Raw genomic sequence first — 22,166 nt, 5'->3', positions numbered from 1 at the left:
TTAGGCTCAGCTGCAAATAACAGAAAATCTCCAGATGACAGTTTAAGTGATGAGTCACTAAGTTCTACACCAGAAACTAGTATTACACTGTATGTTAACTGGGATTTAAATAAAAACTTGAAAAAGAAAAAAAATAAAAACACAGGTATTTCTCTCAGGTGAAACAGATCTATAAGTAGGCTGTTTAGGACTGAAATGGCAGCTCCATCAGTTGTCAGGGATTCACTTTTTCTTTCTCACTGCTCTGCCATCCCTAAAGTTTGGCTTTATCCTCATGGCACAAACTTGCTGCATGAAACCTGAGAATATAGCTTTCCAGGGAGAAAAATGAATTAAAGAATTAAAGGTCCAGGGAGGACCTCCTCTCTTTTCATATAGTCCCTATATGAAAAATCCCTACTTTTCATGTAGTCCCTAAATAACTACACGACCCTTAATTTGTATGTAATTGGCCAAAATTTAGCCACATTTGGCTGCAAGGGAAGCTACCGAAAGGACCTATTTAGCTAGATGGCAATGTGCCCACTTAAGTATGTTTTGTGACAGTAAGAGAAATTGGTTTTCTCTTATAAAACAGTAAAAAATAGATTTGATGAGACATTCATCCTTTCTCACTTCCAATATCCGTTTTCCTACTTCAATCCTTTTCCATTCTCCTCAGATATATTCTAGGTCTCCATCCTTCATCCTAAAAGAAAATGAAACGCCTTTTGATTCTGGTCATTCCCTTCACTGCAACAAAAACAAAACAAAATAAAATGATCGCTCTCCTTTACAATTTACATTTCTTCTTTTCTGCTTATTTCCGATCACTAGTTACCATCCCACCTTTAGATCACACAGCTTCCTAACTAGTCTCCGAGTTTCTGAGACATTTAACAAATACATCTTTACCTCAAAGAGTCTTTCAATGTTATTAATATTTAACTGTACGACTAAGGGCAGGATGTTGAAAAAAAAAAAAGGTATTATAAACAATGCAAATGATTCCTTCGGTCACACCCATGACTATATTAAGACCTTTAGAACTGCCAAATTAAGAGGATGGATGAAGTTGGAAAGAAGATGCAATTTTCCAATTTTGTGTGAAACTGGCACGGGGCCCTCGGTCACTGCGGGTTCCGCCGCCGCCACGAAGGTCACTCCCTGCAGAAGGCCGGTGGATCAGTCCTCCACAGCAAACACCGCAGCTAACCCTAGAAGCCGTGGCCTTGGGAATCCCTAGGTCCGTGGGCCGGAGACTGGCACGAGAGTCTCGCTAGTTCTGGAATCCTCGCGGGAAAGGCTAGCAAGTCGCTTCTTTGACGCACTTCCGGGGCGCCGGAACCGAGGTGGCCGCGAGACGGGAAGATGGTGGTAACCAGGTCCGGACGGCCTCAGGCCACGATCCAAGCCACGTTGGCTGAAAACTCCCAGCAGAAGGTAGGGGTCGCAGCGTGCCGTCATTTCTGCCCGCCGCTTCGCAGAACGGCGCTTGGGTGGTAGGGCGGCGCGCAGGCCCGGCGGAGCAGCGTGAGGACGAGCGGCGGGAAGGGCCTGAGCCGGTCGCACGCTGCCCTGTTTCAGGCCCGTTGCCAAGCCCGTAGCTACCTCTTCGGTCCTCGCTGTGATCTTTTAAGGCAGTCCTCAGCAGGGAACAGAGAGATCAGGTAACTTGCTTCGGGCAGTACACCTCCGTAATGCAGGTGCATGGCTGCGGCCTTTTAACCTGTTAGCACTGTACGAAGGAGGATTAATTTCGGCAACCAAATACGAGTCTGATGAGGGTGAAAAGAATGTGACCGTTTTCACGTGGGGGAGCTGGTAATGGCCTCAGCACTTTCTTTCGGCGTTGGGGAGAGCTTCAGTGACGCCGCCTGGTGGCTGTTAGTGGCGCTAGTGGTCCGCTGGTCTGTGCGGCCAAGGGAATGGAGCGTTAATTCCTTTAGGTACGTGAAGGTAAGGGACACGACTGATTCCACTGGTGTGTGTGTGTGTGTTCCTAAACACATCTGTGCTCAGAGTTAGTATTTCCCTTCTTCTCTCTTCTCCTGTGTGTGTGTCGGAATGCAGGTCCACCAAGCATATTTGGCATTTGATAACTCAGTGCAGAAAATTTTCAATTACTTGTTTTGTTCCCTAAAGTTAGATCTAGGTCTTGGGGAGAAGACTGAGGCAGGGTCCTCCAAATGTAGAGTCAGATCCAATGTGTTTTATTTTTACTTTCTAAAATCATGGGTACTCGTTATTATGAGGAAGGGTCCTGCAAATGCAGGAGCAGATCCAGTATTTAAGTTGATTTTTTTTTTTCTTTAATCGTGGGTGGTGGTGGTTGTCTTTGTATTAATCTCACTGGAGTTTTTTAGTGCCCTCTTAAAATTTGCTCCTGAGAGGAGTATTTCACTCGCTTTGCCCTAATTCCAGCCCTACCTAAATGACAGTGTATTTGTTCTGACTTCCAGAATTCTGCTAAAAGAATTCAGGCACATCCAAAAAGCAGGAAAGAATCTCCACCTGTTGACCCAACTACTGCTGAATCACAAACCACTAGGAAACAAAGTCCAGTCCCTAGAACTCCTAAAAGCAGAAAGAGGAAGAGTGGAACTACAGTCTCATTACCAGAGATAAACAAGCCGTATACTGATGGAGAGACCTCTGAGGTAGAGTCAGATTGTTCTTCTGTGTCTGAGCTCCAGGATCCCATCTTAAGAGTAACTAGGAGACGGCAGATCTTGGTTGCATGCACCCCGGTGTCTAGTGTTAGGAAAAGGCTGAAAACAACTCCAATAAATCAGTCTCATGCTGAAGTAGACGATGACTCTGAAGCTGAATCACATGTCTCAGGTATTTCTAGAATTGTGCCGCCTGCATTAATAACTACAAGAACTAGAAGAAGTAAGGCTAAATCCCTAAGTGAGCCAAACCAAGAATTATATGCAGAAATTATTTCTGATGCTGAATCATCATACTCAGACATTTCTTCATTTTCTGAAGTTACAACTATGAGAACAACAAGAAGTATGCAGAAGAAATTACAGTCACAAACTGAGGAGAAATATACTAACATTGTACCAGAAACTGAAAAGCAGATTATAAATTTGCCAACGAATTCAGAGGATTCAGATACCAGACAAACAGCTTGTTTACTTGCAAGATCTCTTTCTCAGATAAATAAGCCAAATTTCTATAGTAATGAAACTTACAATGACTTTGATGATTCCTTCCACAGAAATTCAGGGGGAAAAAAAGCAGTGCAAAAACGTCAACATTCCAATCTAAGAGAGGAAAAACAGGCCAGTGTTGTATCTCTCAAAGAAGTAACAAAACAGAATTGTAAGAATTTAGATGAAGAATCCAAAGGAATGGTAGAGGAGGAGAAAGAAAGAAATGAGAAAAATTCTCAGTTGGAGAGCCTTTCTGAACCTCAGGACACTGACATTCAGCAGTTAGTTTCTCAGAGGCAGTCAACCCCCCAAAATAACAAAACTACATCAGAGTCCTCACATCTGAACTGTGAGGCTATAATGAAATCGTTAGCTCAGACATTTGCAGTGGTAGAAGTGGACAGATGGAATGAAGAGAGAAAGAACACCAAAAAAACAAGTGACCTGACAGAATTTGGTGGTGGTAGTGATGAAGAAGAGTGCACCGTCAAAGGTATCCGTGAAGACATGAATGACGAAAGGGGTATAGATTTTGAGAGCGAAACCAAACTGTTCAAGTCTGAGCTCAACACATCTCTGGATAAAGGTGATTCTGTTTTATTAGTGCTCAGCAGTGATGAGAGCCAGCAGTCTGAAAACAGTGAGAACGAAGAGGACACTGTGTGTTTTGTTGAAAATAATGGTCAAAAGGAGTCATTAAATGGAGACTCAGAAAATATGTCTTGTGACAACCCATTGTTTGTAATCGACACAACTCCCGGACTGAGTACTGATAAACATTTTTACCTGGATGAGGGAGACAAGGCAAGTGAGGTTGCCACTGAGGAAGAAGAGGAGGAAGAAGATGAAAAAAGTGAAGAACCATCAGACCTTGACAGAAATAAAGATGATGACTTTAGTGATGAAGACGACTTACTAAATAGCACAAAGTCTAAACTGTAAGTTTTACCTTTATTTTTAAAAATAGGTTTTTGATACATACTTCAAGTGGCTAATTTATCATAAAAATATAAAACAAATCAAGGGAATTGAGAAAATTACTGTCTTATGTTCTTTTTCTTTCTTTTAATGTTTATTTTTGAGAGAGAGCATGAGCGGGGAAGGGGGTGGGGGGAGGCGGGGAAGGATCTGAAGCAGGCTCTGCCCTAACAGCAGGGAGCCAGATGTGGGACTCGAACTCACAGACTGTGAGATTATGACCTGAGCACAAGTCAGCCACTTACCGGACTGAGCCACCCAGGAGCCCCTGTCTCAGGTTCTTTATGAAAGAGCTCTTTTATCCCTCATTTCCCTGGTATCTGTGTGTGCCTTTGTTAGTCATATTTCTCCCACCAGTGACCTATTAGAAATCTATTAAAGATTTTCCTACATGATAGTTAAGAACAATATAAAAGGAAAGGAACTTTTTTTTTCTTTTCCTCCATGCAGATCATAGACAAGTTGAAAAATAGAGAAAAGCTGGAGGAAAAATAATCACCTATAATCTGTCACCCATTGAAAAGTACCAATGTTTGGGGCTATTTCTTTAGTTTCTTTTGTTTTCTCTTTTAAATTTGTTTTTCTAGGCACAGGTCCCTGGTGGCAATATATCCACTGGAAATACAGACATTCTTGGTAAGGGCCTATACATTAATGGATGCCCAGTCTTCACTCTAAATCAATGAAATAAACCTCTGAGGCTAGCCGCAGGCATATTTATTATTTTTTAAAGTCACTCTCCTCCAGGATAATTCTGATGTACCTTTAGGGTTGAGAGTCACTGCCAAACCACTACAGTAGTGACTTCACTTTCCAGTAGAGATTGATCAAAGCTTTCAACTGCTGTTCATATGAATAATTAGATAAGAAAGTAACTATAAGTCCAAATGTATTTGCTTATAAACAGGACCTTTCAGTAATGTAAAAGTAGAAATTCTTATTACATAAATATAGCAGGAGCCCAGACCCAACTGTAGAAGATTCCGATTTGGTAGATCCTGGAATATGACTTCTATATTTTTAAAAACCTTCAGTGGGAAATACAGATACTCATTACTGTTTAAAACTCACTGATTTAGAAGCATTACCAAATGCCCTTAGTTACCCAGGAAAACGTTTTAAGTTTGGGTAACTTGGAAGTTCAAAACCTTTCTCATTGTTACTAGCGATGGCAGGTGTATATTTGTTAACTCACTGCCTGTGTATGAAGTTGAGCTAGACTGCCAGATGTATCTTTTCTTTTCTGTAATTCTTTTCTTTATAAAATTCCTTTATGAAGTACATTGGCATATTATGTGGTCTTAATCTTTAAGAAAATCTAGGAAATCAAAAAAAACTTTTTTCATTCATTATTCATCCTAGAATGTTCTTCTAAATGGTTGTATTAGATTTAAACAAGTATTCAGTTTTTCAGAATCCATTGTAAAAGTAAGATTTTTCTTTTTTTTTGTAGGGGGAGAGGTCATTGGCAGTAAAGGAGAGAAAGAAAAAGGTGATTTTAAAAATATAGTTTCGGGGCACCTAGTGGCTCAGTCGGTTAAGCATCTGACTTCAGCTCAGGTCCTGATCCTCACGGTTTGTGAGTTCGAGCCCCGCGTTGGGTTCTGTACTGACAGCACAGAGCCTGCTTGGGATTCTTTCTCTCCCTCTCTCTCTGCGACCCCCTCCCCTACTCACTCACACACTCTCTCAAAAAAACTTTTAAAAAAACAATAAAAATAAAAATACAGTCTCAGTTGTTTCCATTTTTATTTGATTACTTGATCTTTAAGTGATTGTTTCTCTTTCAGTCTGAAGTTGACAAGCAGCAGCATAGACCCTGGTATGAGTATCAAGCAGTTGGGTGGTTTGTATATTAATTTCAATGCAGACAAACTACAGTCAAACAAGAGAACCCTAACACAGATCAAGGAGAAAAAGAAAGACACGGTAAGTTACACGGAGTGTCCTGTTGGTTTTCACAGAACTATGCAGTCACTTCTAGAAATTATTAGTCCTTGATAAGAGACTAATTTTCTTGCAGGAAAACCACATTAGCCTACTGTGCTCCTTTTCTCCCCCCTCAAAGTCCTAGCTATAAAAGATGACATTTGAAAAATAATACAGGATCAGCATTCCTCTTCTTGCACCTCCCAGTTATCCCAGGGGTTGTATTTTCTTCTCTTTTCCTGCTATATTTTTAGTAGGAATCCAGGACAGGATTCTGTTGAATCTGATGCTGGATGCTGTTGAGAATCTGAAAACTGGGTGCCCACTCCCCCCACCAGGAAAAATACATACCTGCATGTAGACCTAAAATTATACATATAATTGCAGAAGGAAATCCCAGGGTAGGCAACCTCACCCAAACCCTCATCTTTCATCACAACCGTGCATGGCTTCCCCAAATCTGTATTTTCTAGCCTTGCTGTCCCTTCAGGTCTGTTGTGCCTGTTGTGTCTAAATCCTGTTGTGCCTGTTGACTGTTTATTCAGATTTGCTCAGGCATTCAACCTCACTAATAGCCCTCCTTCTCTTTCTGGCTGGAACCAGCTCCTTCTTCAGTATTCTCTGTGCTGGTTAATGATGCCAAAATCTCTTTTCCTTTTGCAGTCAATCACTGAGCCTAAGGGATGCCGCTTCTTACATCCTTGTCCTCTGTTCCCTCCTTTTCACCCCACTGTCATTGGCTAGTGCAGAGCTTTGTTTTTTCATCTAGACTACTGCAGTGGTCTCTTTATTCTTTTCTTCGAGCCACCCTCCATACTTGTGCTAGATTTCTCTTTTTAAAAATACAAATCTGACTCGGTTGGAAGTTGTATATGTGGTATACCACTCTTGTTCTCCATGTTGTGAGTACAAGCCCCATATTGGGTGTAGAGTTTACTTAAAAAAACACACAAACACAAATCTAACCATGAAATTCTCCTGTTTAAGTCCTTCAGTGGTTCTTCAAAACAAGGTGCCTCTGTTCCTTCAGCTGTGTTCACATGCTGTGTTCCCTGAACATGTCCTGCTCTTCCCAAAGCCAGTGCAGAGTTCATAGACCACTGCCTTTGGGAGACATTCTCCAACTCTAGTCTTTTCCACCACCTCTGTGCTTCTGCAACACCCAATATAGAGTTGACTCATTATTGATCATATAATTGTTACTTTCCTGTCTTTTAGCTTTATATTTCTAAAACAGGATTCCTCAACCTCAGCAATACTGGTCTTTTGTGCTAGTAACTCTTTGTTGTAGGAAGGTGTCTCGTTCACTTTAGTATATGTAGCGGCATCCCTGGCCTCTATCCACTACTGGTCAGTGGCATCCACCCCCCAACCTCTCTCTACACACACACACACACACACACACACACACACACACACACACACACTCATTCACACTATAGTACTTGATACACAACAAGCTACTAACAATCTGCTAAATAAATGTCATGCTCTCATTTCTGAGTGAAAGGAAAGTCTAGACTGCTACTCTACTATCCAGAAACTCCTACGCCTGAACCTGAATTGAGGATTTCTGAATTGATTAATTTCAAATATTATTGACCAAATTAATATTTCTGTGAACTATTTTGAGGGCTCAGGAGCAGTCTTCTTTAGTTCTTACACTATGGGAGAGGTCTAATTACCCTGAAGCACTTTTTAGTAACAGAAATAGTATTATGACAATATTTATTTATCGTATGCAAACAAAAAATGCAGAAGAACCTCTGAAAAAGAACCCCCAAAAGTACAGGCATCTCCCACAGAAGACTTGTATATAACTAATAAATACACAAAAAGATGATCAACAGCAAATGGAAACAGCCATAAGGCACCACTAACGACACACAAAAATACCTAGTGTTGGTAGCAATGTAAAGAAAAAGGCACTGATTAACCGTTGGTAGGATTTAACCTTACTTGAATACAAGGCAATTTAGCAGTACCTGTCAAAACTTAGAATCTTACAGAAATAATCATATGTGTGTAGAGATGATGTTTATAGTGTTTAAGTGGGAAAAGGTTTGATGGACACTTAAATATTGGAAGAAAAATTATAGTGCATAACAGCTATTAAAAAGTATGAAGTTGATCTATGTGTGAATTGATGTTAAAAGAGTGTCTGAGATATCTTGTTGAATTGTACAAAGCAGATTTATCGAGACAGGATGATTTCGTTGATATAAAAAAGTGTGTGTTGTTTAATCAGATTTATATCACTGTACTTAATATCAACTCCTCAGATCAGAGGAAGCTGTTTTACCAACATCAAAAGAACTTACTAAAGGCTAGGGTTTTTTTGCTTGTTTTTTTCAGAGATTTCAAGAGCTGTCATGGCATTTTTCCTGTTGACTTTATTTTCCAGTTTGGTGCAAGTGGCTGGTTGCAAATCCATGAAAACAAGTTAGACAAATTAATGTAAATCTGATGTGTGCTGATTTAGTTTAGAAAAAGAAATTTAAGATGAAGTTTCCTAAAATAATCCTTCAGTTTGCCTTCTAAAGCATTTTTATTGTAATAGAATTTACAAACTTAAGGACTGAAACAACTTTGCAGTAGTATGGTTGTATATAAAGAGGGCTAATATATTTGGAGTAGTCTTCAGTGTGGGAGATGTTTAGAAGGTAAAAGATGTTGGAAAAGATTATATGATACTCTGATATTTTTAAAACCAATTTAATATTTTTGCAGCTTTTGCAGAAAACCATCATTACTCCTGATTTTGAAAAAAACTACTGTGTCCCACCGTATAGTGAATCAAAGTATCAACTTCAGAAAAAACGCAGAGTAAGTATAGTGGCTCTCATTATTTAGAATGTTTAGGTGTGTTTGACTATATATATTCAGCTTATACACCATGGTTGTGTAACTTAAAGATATGTATTTTGGGGGCACCTGGCTGGCTCAGTCAGTAAAGCACTCAGTCAGTAAACCCTTGATCTCAGGGTTGTGAGTTCTAGCCCCATGATGGGTGTAGAGATTATGTAAGAAAAATAAAATCTTAAAAAAAAATGTATTTGCAAAGAAAGTTGTCACAAAAATTTAAGGGCCCATAAAATACAGTTTCATAAACACGTTTTATATAGATTTTCACTTGGTGAAAATTTTTTCCCCTTCCTTAGACAGCCAGCATATAAGGTTACTGTCCACACCTCTTGGTTTATAGGTACTGTTCACAAAGAGTTAAGAGCTCTGTTGTAAGCTGTCGTAGGGAACTTAATGTAAAAAAAAACCCAGGTCTCTGTAGTCTGCCCACTGAGATGGTAGGAAACTATTTACTTTTTATTTTTTTTAAAGTTTATATTAGAGAAAGAGAGAGAGACAGAGAGAGTGCACGAACAGAGGGGAGGTGCAGAGAGGGATGGAGACAGAATCTGAGGCAGGTATCTGAGCTGTCAGCGCAGGGCCCAACACAGGGCTCAAACTCACAAGCCGTGAGATCATGACCTGAGGTGAAATCAGATGCTCAACCGACTAAGCCACCCAGGCATCCCTAACAAACTAGTTTCTTTTGTAAAAATAGGGGATTGTTTCCATCTGCCATTTCAACTAATAAGGGTAAAGTTATCAAGGGAGCTTGAAGGAAATTTGAGGGTGTTCCCCTGGTAATGTCTCAGCACTAAGGTGGAGCATTACGGGCATGTGGTAGACACTCCATAATGTTGTATGAATGAAAAATAAAATTAGGTAAATAACTTGCTGGGAGTTTCTCAAAGAATAGAATCCTTTTTTTTTTTTTTTTTTTTTTTTTTTTTTTTTTTTTTTAATTTTAGAAATAACGTAAATTTCTGGACTGGTCAGACTAAGTGACTTTGAGTCTCCTGGGTGACTGAATAAAAATGTTAATGTTAACATACAAGCTCCAGAAGTGAAAATGTTTTTATACACTATCTCTTGTGTAGGCCAGATTACAAAATAAAGATTAAAGGTGTGGGTTATTCTCCGGCAAATCAGCAATTCTTACTAAGACACAAAATAAATTTTAAGGAACCCTCATTTATGAAACTGATAATACTGTGCCTAATTTACCAAAGTAAACACTTGTGATTCAATTTCTCTTATGAAAGGTGAATCTGAGGACTAATAATTCTGTAAAGTAACCTCTTTTGTTTTTAATTCATGAAATTCTCTATATATAATTTTGGAGGGAATGAGGTATAGTTTATACACTGCTTATTAAGGTCAGAATTTTTGGTTTAATTGTTCTTGAAATCTGAATTTCAGAAAGAACGACAAAAATCAGCGGGTGATGGCTGGTTTGGTATGAAAGCTCCAGAATTGACAGAGGAACTTAAAAATGATCTCAAAGCACTGAAGATGAGAGCTAGCATGGACCCAAAAAGGTTTTACAAGAAAAATGATAGGGATGGCTTCCCCAAGTACTTCCAGGTATGAAACAACAATGGTGGTGGTGATGTTCTGTGCATTTTAGTTTGGAGAGCACTATAGTGTTCTTTCTGTTTACTCTTAACACAGATGAATATTTATGACGCACATCTGCTTAGGCTGTGTAATAATGGCCGGAACCCAGTTGGCCACCAACTTGTAATGGCGTTCTCTATAGAGAGAAGGTGTTGCAAATGGTAACTAAGTTGCCAGGTCATACCTCTAAAAGTTACAGAACCTCTAAGTTGGGTGTATCGTGTATAAATAATATTAGCCTAACAGCAAGAATCCTTACAGGATGGAGGAGGACATAGGGAATCATTTGCACCAAACTCCACTTCTCCAGGTAGAGGGTCATTTCCAGGCAAATGCTGAAAATAAGTTAAAAGTTGGTTTTCAAAGTGTTTGCAGATGAAAATCCAGTTGATTCACCCTCTGGTAGCTGTCAACTTTATTCTGTTCTTGTTGATTACCTTACTTGTCAGTCATCTGAATTACTATAGTAGTCCTTCTCCTCCAGGTCTGCTCTCCCTTATAGTCTATCCTTTACATTGTCGCCAGTCATCTATTCTTTACAAAAAAAAAAAAGGCAGTCTGCTGATGATACACCTCTGCTCAGTGATATCACAGGTATCAGTGAATGATACCTTCGATGTTTCTTTATGACATAGAGGGTAGAGTCTATATAGTCTGCACTCCAACTGGCTAACTAGCCCTTCTTTTGTCACATAGCCCTCTTAAGCTCCAACACACTCAGCCACTGTCTTTTCAGAATATACACAGACTGGTCTTGGCATTCCGACTTTGCATGATGTACTTAGCTCTGCTATGTTTGCTTGGTGAAATTTTGCCCATACGAATCTAAGCTAAAATGTCATCCTTGTGAAACGCTGACTTCCATTAGGTGGAAGTGGTCACTTATCTTTTCATGGCATCTGCAGTGTTTTGTTCAGCATAATATGTTATGCTTTAATCTTTTAGTTACTTGTCTGTGGATTTTCCTTAAGACTGTGGGCTCTTTGCTGGCAGGAGCCAGATGTTGTCTTTGTTTCCCAAACACTTAGCACAGTATTTGGCACATAGTAGACACTGTAAGTTTTACTTGGTTGAATGTATGAACAGAGTGGTTACTAAGAAGGTAGCATTTATGATAACGTATGAGATCAAATAAGCGTGTAGTAGAATTTATGTGTCAGTTATATTGAGAAACTAAAACGTAAAAGAATTTAAATTCTCTGTCCCACTTTTCTAGTTACACTGTTCATCAAGAGTTTGCTGTACTGCCTAGCACTAAATTACATAAAAGGATTTTTGACTTTACTATAAATTCTATTGAAATGTCATTAGTAGGACCCAATGCCAATTGAATAAGTGGCTTCTTTTTGCTTTAAAAAAATGGCAAAACTGACTTTAATATCAGTTCAATTTAAGTTGGGTTTTCCTTTCCTTTCTATAAATACAGTTTGTTAGAGCTACCCTGAAATATGAAGGCAACTTAGCATTCAAGTATTACATGACTTGTTTCAATCATTTGCTCATAGATTGGAACCATTGTTGACAATCCAGCTGACTTCTACCATTCCCGAATTCCCAAAAAACAAAGGAAGAGAACTATTGTAGAAGAACTGCTGGCTGATTCTGAGTTCAGAAGGTAAAGGAATTTATGTTTCATTTTGAATTATATATGCTTTCCTTTCGAACATACATAAACTTTTAAATTTCAGGTAATTTTTAAATGCTTTAGCATGGCAGCACTATTTACATTTTGGATGAGATAACTGTTTATTAAGGGGAACTGTCCTGTGCATTGTAGAATGTTTAACAGCTTCCCTGGTGTCTGCCCACTATAAGTCAGTAGCACTCCATTCCCAATATGTGACAGAAATGACTACTGACATTTTCAGATGTCCCCTGTGGGGCATAAGCAGTTCCCAGTTTAGAACTACTGCTTTACATGGAAGCTCGTAAATATTTGACTGGCTAGAGGAGACTGAACCTGTGAAGGAGACTGGGAAAGAATGGCCAACGGACATTGAGACAACCAGGATGGCATAGTGTCATAGCAGTCAAGCAAGAGAGTGTTACAAGCAGATATAAACTGGAGGGAATGGTTAACAGGAATAAATGCTGCGGAGAGATCAAATAAGAACTAAAAACTTCCTTTGGATTTACGTGGGGGTCACAGCATTCTTGCCAGGAGTTTTAGGGGAGTGATGGGGAGGAAACTGGATTGGAGAGAGTTGGAGACATGGAGACAATTCTTTGAAGTTTGTGAAGTGGAAGTGGAGTTGGAGGATTTTTTTAAGATGGGAGCAGTTAGCAATTGGGAGTATGTTTAAATGTCCTTAAAGCAGCTATGTGTGTATTCTAGGAGATTTAAAAGCATGCCTCATACAGAAACCCTTGTTGAACTTCCAGATTGGTTTAATAGCAAAAGTGAAAAGGTCTGTCAAAGGGTTTTAAAAATTTTGTCAGCATGGAAAACAAATTTAACCCAAGTGTTACATAACCTAATTAGTCTGATAATGGTAAAAATTTTAGAAATAAGCAATGCTCTTTTCTCACTACTCTCTCCTTGGGAGTTTCATCCCCCATAGGGCGTCAGTTATAATTTATATACTGCTGGCTTCCAAATGTATTATGTGTAGTCTGGATCTCTCTTGAGTCCATACCCACATAGCCATCTGCTGCCTCAGGAGCATCCAGTGGATATCCCACAAACACCTCTAAGGGCTAACTTGGTCTTTCCTGACCCCACCCTTGCAATACAGTCTAATCCTTTCCCAGTGCTCTGTACCTCATGACTGAACAACATCACCATCCATCCGTTAGCACTTTCTTTAATCCCACATTCAGACTGTCTCTCCTATTCTATCTCAAGCCTGTCATTTTCTCTCCATCCCCACAGAGGTGTGGTGCAAGCTGATTCTTTGCTTACTAAGTGTGATCCATATGTTCTGGTTAAAAATTGGCCTGTATTTTGTAATCTCGTTGCTAGCAATCTCAGAAATCACAGCAGTGTTGATAGTGCTTTCACTAAAAAGTAATAGCATGAGGAAGATGGCAGTAAACTAGAAATTTCGTAGAATGAAACTCATAAAATTGCAGGTTAGAGGTAGTCTTACAGTTCATTGTTCCCATACTTCAGTCACTGAGTACCATTTTCATGTTTGCATCATCTGTATGTTGCCTGCTTTTATTTTAAAGGGAAACTTTAGGGGCCCCTGGGTGCACAGTCGGTTAAGCATCCAGCTCTTGACTTTGGCTCAGGTCATGATCTCACAGTTCATGAAAGCCCCACATCAGGCTCTGCGCTGACACTGGCACCTGCTTAGGATTTTCTTTCTGCCCCTCCCCTGCTGGCATGCGCTCGCTCGCGTGCGCGCGCTCTCTCTCTCTCTCTCTCTCTCTCTCAGAATAAATAAACTTAAAATTTTTTAAGAAAAAAATAAAAGGAAACTTTATATTGCCTACTATAAATGGGTTAGTTGGCTTATAATTTTTGTAATGTATCTGAAGATAAATACATTGCTTTAAGTGAATATTGTCTATCACCTAAATTTATGTATCACACTATGTGAAACACTCTACTAGCCCATGGAATGTTTTAATTCTTTCTACAACATTCTCCTTAAGAGGTTTCTGGCCTCTGAATACTTTAGGATAAGGAACTTAACATTTTTAATGTGTCATATGTTCCATTAGTAGGAATGTCTTGGAACAGAAGAAGTAAGTGTGATATACAGAAGGAAATGTGATTTTCAGCGTTGTATGTGGTTTTTGGTTTTGTTGAGATATAGTTGATATACAGTGTTTTATTAGTTTCAGGTGTACAACGTAGTGATTTGACAATTCTGTACATTACAAAATGCTCATCACTGTAAGTGTAGTTATCATCTCACCATACAACATTTTTGTAATTTTGACTATATTCTCTGCTGTGCTTTTCATCTCCATAACTTATTTTACAACTGGAAGTCTGTGCCTCTTTATCCTCTTTACCTACTTCACCCATTCCCCCACCAGCCTCCCTTTGGCAACCATCAGTTTATTATCTGTCTCTCTCTGAGGAACCCCCATACTGTGTTCCATAGTGGTTGCACCAAATTACATCCCACCAACCAAGCCCAGGGGTTCCCTTTTCTCTATATCCTCACCAACACTCGTTACTTCTTTTTGATAATAGCCATTCTGACTAGTATTTGAGAGTCTGTTTTTTGTTTGTTAGATTGCACATGTAAGTGAAATCCTACAGTGTTCGTCTTTCTCTTTGACTTATTTCATTCAGCATAGTATCCTCTAGGTCTATCCATGTTGTCATGAATGGCAAGATTTCATTCTTTTATGTAGCTCAATAATATTCCATTATGTGTCTGTGTGTCTGTGTCTAACACCATCTTTATTCATCATCTGTCCTTGGAACACTTGGGTTGCTTCCATATCTTGCCTATTGTAAATAATGTTGCAATAAATATAGGGGTACATATATCTTTCCAAGTTCGAGGTTTTATTTGGGTAAATACCCGCTAGTGGAATTACTGAGTCATATGGTATTTCTATTTTAAATGTTTTGAGGTACCTCCATGGTGTTCTCAACAGGGGTTGCACCAATTTCTATTCCTACCAACAGTGACGAAGGTTCCCTTTTCTCCAAATCCTTGCCAACATTTGTTGCTTCTTGTATTTTTGATACTAGCCATTCTGACTGGTGTGATATGATGTCTCACTGTGGTTTTGATTTGATTTTGCCTGGTAATTAGTGATGTTGAGCATCTTTTAATGTGTATTGCCCTTCTGTATGTCTTCTTTGGGAAAATGTTATGGTCCTTTTGCCCATTTTTTAATCAGATTGGTTTTTTTGGTCTGAATTGTGGAAGTTACATATTTTGAATACTAATTCCTTATCAGATACCATTTCCACATAAATCTTCCATTCAGTAGGTTGTCTCTTTTTGTTTTGTTGGTTTCCTTTGCTTTGCAAAAGTTTTTTATTTGGGTGTAGTCCCACTTGTTTATTTTTGCTTTTGTTTTCCCTTGCCTGAGAAGACCTATCCATAAATATGTTGCTAAGACTTATGTCCTAAGGTATTACTGTCTATGTTTTCTTCTAGGAGTTTTATGGTTTTAGGTCTCATATTTAGTTCTTTAATCCATTTTGAGTTTATTTTTGTGTATGGAATAACAAAGTGGACTAGTTTCATTCTTTTGCATGTAGCTGTCCAGGTTTCCCAATTATTAAAAAGACTTTTTCTCCATTGTATATTCTTGCCTCCTTTGTCCTAGATTAACTTACTGTGTAAGTGTGTGTTTATTTTCTGGGTTCCCTATTCTCTTCCATTGATCTCTGTGTCGGTTTTTGTGTCAGTATCTTACTGTTTTGATTACTATAGCTTTGTAGTGTATCTTGAAATCTGGGATTATGATACCTCCAGCTTTGTTCTTCTTTCTAAAGATAGCCTTGGCTATTTGATGTCTTTTGTGGTTCCATACAAATTCTAGGTTTATTTGTTCTAGCTCTTCAAGAAATGCTGTTGGTATTTTAACAGGGATTGTACTGATTCTGTATATTATGTTGGGTGCTATGGACATTTTACAAATATTAATTCTTCCAGTACATGAGTGTGATACATCTTTCCATTTGTGTTGTCTTCAGTTTTTTTCATCAGTGTCTTAAAGCTTTCAGCATATAGGTTGTTTCAATTCTCCTTGGTTACATTTATTCCTAGGTATTTTCTTTCTGGTACAATTGTAAATGGGATTGTTTTCTTCTCTTTTTGCTACTTCATTATTTGTGTTCAGAAATGCAACTTCCATATTAATTTTGTATTCTACAGCTTTACTGAATTTATTTATTCTGATTATTTTTTGTTAGTGTCTTTGTTAGTGTTTTGTTAGTGTCTAGGGTTTTCTATATGTATGTCAGGTCATCTAAGTAGTGACAGTTAGACTTTTTCCTTACCAGTTTGGATACCTTGTATTTCTTTTCTGTAATTGCTGCAGCTAGGACTTCTGGTACTTTATTGAATAAAACTAGTGAGAGTGGACATCCTTGTTTTGTTCCTAATCTTAGAAGGAAAGCTCTTAAAGTTTTTCTCCATTGAGTATGATGTTAGTTGTGAGTTTTTCATATATGGCCTTTATTTTGTTGAGGTAGGTTTCCTCTAAACCCACTTTGTTGAGAGTTTTTAAATCATAAATGGATGTTGTATTTGGTCACCTACTGAGATGATCGTGTGGTTTTTATCCTTTTTCCTACTAATGCACCACATTGATTTGCAAATATTGTACTGCCCTTGAATCTGAGGATTAAATCCCATTTGATGGTGGTAAATGATTTTTTTTTAACATTGTTGGATTTGGTTTGCTAATATTTTGTTGAGGATTTTTACATCTCTGTTCATGAGGCATATTGACCTGTAGTGTTTTGGGGTTTTTTTTTGTTGTTGTGGTGGTGTCTTTGTCTGGCTTCAGTATCAGGAATATGCCTTACAGATTGAATTTGGAAGTTTTTCCTTCCTTTTCTATTTTTTGGAATAGTTTGAGAAGAATAGATGTTAACTGTTCTTTAAATGTTTGATAGTATTCAGCTGTGAATCCATCTGATCTTGAACTTTGTTGAAAGTCTGGAGTACTGTTTCAGTTTTGTTACTAGTAATAGGTCTGTTCAAATTTCCTATTTCTGATTCAGTTATGGAAGATTTTATGTTTCTAGCAGTTTATCTTTTTTTTTTTTTTTTTGGTTGTCCACAATTTGTTGGCATATACTTTTTTTATTTTAGTATTCTCTTATAATTCTTTGTATTTCTGTGGTATCTATTAATTCTCCTTCATTTCTGATTTTGAGTTCTCTTTTCTTGACGAGTCTGGCTTTTTTGTTTTTTTAGTCTCTGTTTCATTTATTTCCATTCTGATCTTTATTTCCATCCTACTAACTTTGGTCTTCATTTGTTCTTTCCTAGTTCCTATAGGTGTAAGGTTACATTGTTTGAAGTATTTCTTTCTTGAGGTAGGCCTTTATCACAATAAAGTTGTCTCATAACTAACTGCTTTTGCTGTGTCCCAAAGATTTTTGACCATTTTCATTTTTTATTTGTCTTCATGTATTTTTTTCCTCTTTGATTTCTTCATTGACCCATTGGCTGTTTAGTAGCATGTTGTTTAGCTTCCATGTGTTTGTTTTCTTACAATTCATTTTGTTTCACATCATTATCTTTAGAAAAGATGCTTGGTAAGATTTCAGTCTTAAATTTATTGAGACGTGTTTTATGAGCTAGCACGTGACCTATCCTGGAGAATGTTCACTGTTCCACTTGAAAAGAATGTGTATTCATGGGGCGCCTAGGTGGCTTAGTCAGTTGATTGTCCGATTTCAGCCTAGGTCATGATCTCATGGTCTGTGAGTTCAAGCCCCGCATCGGTCTCTGAGCTAACAGCTCAGAGACTGGAGCCTGCTTCTGATTCTGTGTCTCCCTCGCTTTCTGCCCCTCCCCCACTCATGCTCTGTCTCTCTCTCTGTCTCTCTCTCTCTCTTCCTCAAAAATAAGTGAACACTAAAAAGTAAATATAGAAAAGCATATCAATAAATTACGTATTAAAAAGAAAGAAAAGAATGTGTATTCTGTTGTTCCTGGGATGGACCGTTCTGTTAGGTCCATCTGATCCAGCGTGTTGTTTAAAGCCATTGTTTTCTCCTTGATTTTCTGTCTGGATGATCTATCTGTTGGTGTAAATGGGGTGTTAAAGTTCCCTACAATTATTGTATTACTGTCAGTTTCTCCCTTTATGTCTGTTAGTTTTTGCTTTATCTATTTAGGGGCTTCTATATTGAATGCATAGAAATTACAATAGTTATATCCTGTTGTTGGATCCCTTTATTATATAATGCCATTCTGTGTCTCTTGCAACAGCCTTTATTTTTAGTCTATTTCATCTGATACAAGTATTGCTACCCTGTCCCCCACCCCCACCCCCACCCCCCATCCCACTTCATTTGCACGGAATATCTCTTTCCATTCCTTCACTTTCAGGCTGAAGTGAGTCTCTTGTAGGAAGTATATAGAGGAGTCTTCCTTTTTTATTCAGTCATTCACCCTGTGTCTTTTGATTGGAACATTGAGGCCATTTACATTTAAAGTAATTGCTGATAGGTTGTAATTATTTCCATTTTAATTGTTTTCTGGTTGTTTTTATAGTTTTTCTCTGATCTTTCTTCTCTTGCTCTCTTCCCTTACGGTTTGATGGCTTTCTTTAGTATTATGCTTGGATTCCTTTCTCTTTATTTTTTGTGTATCTGTTACGGTTTTAGATTTGTGGTCATCATTGGATTCATATGTAGCATCCCATGTGTATAGCAGTCTATATTACTTTAATGTCACTGAAGTTTGAATACATTTGATTTTGTTTCATTTTTAATGTAATCTTACATTTGTTAGAATGTGTGTAAATTGTGGTGCTGACTTCTTGTGGGATTGAGTGAGCTGTAATATTGTAATGGGCTTCAATAGCTTCTGTTTTATTTTTTAAATGTTTATTTTTGAGAGAGCCTGTGCACAGGGGAGGGGCAGAGAGAGAGAGGGAGACCGAGAATCCCAAGCAGGCTCCACTCTGTCAGCACAGAGCTAGACACGGGGCTCCAACTCCCAACTCATGAACCATGAGATCATGACCTGATCCAAAACCAAGAGTCACACATCCAACTGAGTCACCCAGGTGCCCCTCCCCTCTGCCTTTCTTAAAACTGTTAAATAGCTTCTGTTTTAAAGAGAGTATTAGCTAATCCTCAGCTTTAGTAATAACAGATTTATGTAACAGTGAAAGTGGTCTAGAACTTTCTGGCTAATTTTACAGGTTAGAGAATTTTTACTTTTTCCTAATTAACTGTACTGATAAGCCCTTCTTTTGAACTTTTGTGTACTACATTTTATTAATATTTGCCATAATGGCAATTAAAATTAAGAAACTTCAAAAATATTTATTAATTCCTTTTAAAATAATATCCCATTACACATTAACAAAAACAAATATTTTCATGAACAAAACAAAAATAATTTAGTGCAGATCTCTTTAATGTCTGGCTTAAAGATAGATAGAGCCTCATATCTGCTTCTGCATTAGTCTATGTTTACATTTTCATCCTACAAAAAATGTTTAAAGCATTTGATACCATCTGATGACTGGATATAGTGCATGGGTGTCCAGTGGCTGAAAGCTTTCAAAAGCCCTCCCTTACAGTTGCCATTTTTTCCTCAATGGACTGCAGGCTCTATGAGGGTAGGGAATGTGGCTGTCTTGTTCACTGCTCAGTCTCTCAGCTCCAGGTACAGCTCCACATGGTGCAACTTAGTACAAATGTGATTAAACAGTGATAATGCAAAAAATGTTTTGAGGGTTAGAAGTTATACAACCACCATTACATTAACTTCTAATGTCATACTTTAGAACTTAAACGGTTTGGTTTTCTTTTTAGATATAACCGAAGGAAGTACTCAGAGATCATGGCTGAAAAAGCAGCAAATGCAGCAGGAAAGAAGTTTCGAAAGAAGAAGAAATTTCGCAATTGAGATTCACCGAGCAAGCCACGTATTTTACATCTCTTTGTTTACTCAAGATGTTTTTGAGAACTAACACCATCGCACAAATTAATATAGACTGGCCCTGTCTGAAAGAAGTTGACTTGAGGGAGAATCAATCACATACCCCTTGGGATAAAAACAAGCGTGTCTACAAAAGACCCACCCATCCTTAGACCCTTTGAGGGAGAAAAAGGAAAACATCAACCATTTTAAGATGATTAACATTTTTGTAAAGTTTTCGACAGTTATTTAAAGAAAATTGAATTAAAAAACATTTAGAAAGTATAAAGTTTGTTAACATATACAAAAAACTTTAAAATTCGATAATAAAGCTAAACAATACCGTGATTCACATGTAGGGGTGTGTGTGTGTGTGTGTGTGTGTGTGTGTGTGTGTGTGTGTGTGTAGACAGGAAATGCCCATTTCCAAGTTTAGCTCCAGAAAATTGGTGAAGCTACAGTTGTTTCAAGTATAAAAGTCATAGTTGGAACCAAAGTGTTTTTGGAGCAGTATGACTGAAAAGCTAAATGAAATTATAAAAAAGTCTTAAAAAGGTAACAAAGACTTCCGAGAAAGTTTGGGTTAAAGGTAGAAGACACAGGAGAACTGTTTTCTTTCCCTAGCAACTAAAATGGGAGGAAAGATTAATTTTATCTAGATTGAGTGTTGTGTTTCAGGTGAACTAGGATTAAATCAGTATAATTTTAATTTGGCCAGGAATAATTTTAAAGTGGTTGGGTTTATCTCCTTCTCCAATGGCAGAAGTATGCATCCTGACTAACCTACTTGTGGTACCCAAGGCGTGTTGGCCATTTCTTATAATGCTTCTTCGTGGGTTCTTCCCTTTAATGTCATCATTTATGGAACCTCTATTTTTCCAGCAAACTGCTTCCTTGGGATTTCAGTAAATATAAAATCTCGTATTTTGTGTTTATTGCTTGGGATCATAACCAACCTAGTATTAGAACTGACAGTGGCATTCATAGGTGGAATTAGGCAAGTATCTGCATCTGTTCTCTTTTACAGAAAAATTTTTATTCCAAGAATATTAAGTTTTGCCTCCCACTGGGTAAAATAAGGACCCCACTATGAGAGCATTGAATAATCAAAACAAGAAGTTAGTTTACCCTTCGCAGATTCTTCCAGAAGGAGTCGCTGTTCTCAGAACATTACTTCAACTCATGCATGCTACTACGCTGTAAGAAGACTCAAAATTGTTATAATCATTCAGTATGATGTCTCTGTGCACAGAGGGTTGAGGACTTACCCAGCTTTTCTCAGGGTCATGGTGTATATCCACTTCTTATCTACTGTATGATTTTCGTTATGGTTTCTGACTCATGAATGCCATGATGGATTGAATATTTGGTATTTGAAAACTGCAGCTATGACAAATATTTGTGATGTCCAGTGCATATTACAAGGAAAACAAGATTAGTGACCTCTGATCTTTGCCACACAAAAAAAGCATTCGAGCTCTCTAGGTTAGGAGGCAGTGGTGAGGAAAGAGAATTGAGCCTAAGTGCCGAGTCCAGCTCAGTCAGTCTGTAAGCCACCATAGAGGTGTTCTGAGGGTTTACTTTTAGTTACATTTTAACATGCTCTCTTTTGTTCTGTCCCCATGGATTCATTTTTAATATTACTTCATTATATGTATCTTTGTGGAGCCATTTAAATAACTTGGAACAAAAAGAAGAGTTTTTAACAATTAACAAAACTTATTCAGTGGAATAAACAATTCAACTAAAAATCATTTAAAGGTATCTCTATTAACATTTATATGTTATAGTTTCATCTCAAATATGATCTTAAATTTATTTTAAACCTTCAAAACTAAAGAAAGATATCTAAGTATAATTATAGTAAAGGTCAGAAGGAAATCTACAAATAACCTTCTACAAATATCTGTGTATTTGAATAATGGATGTATTTGTCCTTTGTTTTTAAACAAAGCAGTTCTATGGAGAAGTAGGTTTTGGTGATTTTGGCTTGTGTCCCTGAATTTGGTTCACCTGAACTAAGGCTTAATGACTGAGAAAGTAGCTTGACTCCTCAGCTGAAAAGCATTATAAAACATACAAAGTGCCAGTATGGTAGAGTGTGCTGATAAAAGGGACA

At 37.9% G+C, this 22,166-nt stretch overlaps 1 protein-coding gene across 2 annotated transcripts; it reads left to right on the top strand.

Moving 5' to 3' along the window:
* The first annotated feature begins 119 nt into the window (after positions 1 to 119).
* On the top strand, positions 120 to 20,971 carry DNTTIP2 (deoxynucleotidyltransferase terminal interacting protein 2). Of its 2 annotated transcripts, XM_045478340.1 has the most exons (7): positions 144 to 1,422; positions 2,442 to 4,081; positions 5,912 to 6,050; positions 8,781 to 8,876; positions 10,314 to 10,478; positions 12,017 to 12,126; positions 19,942 to 20,971. In XM_045478340.1, the coding sequence occupies exons 1-7, from the start codon at positions 1,351 to 1,353 to the stop codon at positions 20,033 to 20,035; spliced, it is 2,316 nt and encodes a 771-aa protein (XP_045334296.1). In that variant the 5' UTR covers positions 144 to 1,350; the 3' UTR covers positions 20,036 to 20,971. The 2 variants fall into 2 exon arrangements, 1 of the variants encoding a protein (XP_045334296.1); XR_006712464.1 differs by lacking the exons at positions 10,314 to 10,478; positions 12,017 to 12,126; positions 19,942 to 20,971 and adding exons at positions 4,709 to 4,757; positions 5,575 to 5,613 and having other exon boundaries at positions 120 to 1,422.
* The last annotated feature ends 1,195 nt before the right edge of the window (positions 20,972 to 22,166 follow it).

This window comes from Leopardus geoffroyi, chromosome C1 (genome assembly GCF_018350155.1).
Source record: "Leopardus geoffroyi isolate Oge1 chromosome C1, O.geoffroyi_Oge1_pat1.0, whole genome shotgun sequence".
NCBI lineage: Eukaryota > Metazoa > Chordata > Mammalia > Carnivora > Felidae > Leopardus > Leopardus geoffroyi.
This window is presented reverse-complemented; position numbering and strand designations above follow the sequence as displayed.

Bases quoted from the DNA above. Each gene is read 5' to 3' on its own strand.
- DNTTIP2 (XM_045478340.1), top strand. From the start codon at position 1,351: ATGGTGGTAACCAGGTCCGGACGGCCTCAGGCCACGATCCAAGCCACG. The intron at 4,082-5,911 runs GTAAGTTTTACC...TTTCTCTTTCAG, and splicing joins AATAGCACAAAGTCTAAACT to TCTGAAGTTGACAAGCAGCA. The intron at 10,479-12,016 runs GTATGAAACAAC...ATTTGCTCATAG, and splicing joins GCTTCCCCAAGTACTTCCAG to ATTGGAACCATTGTTGACAA.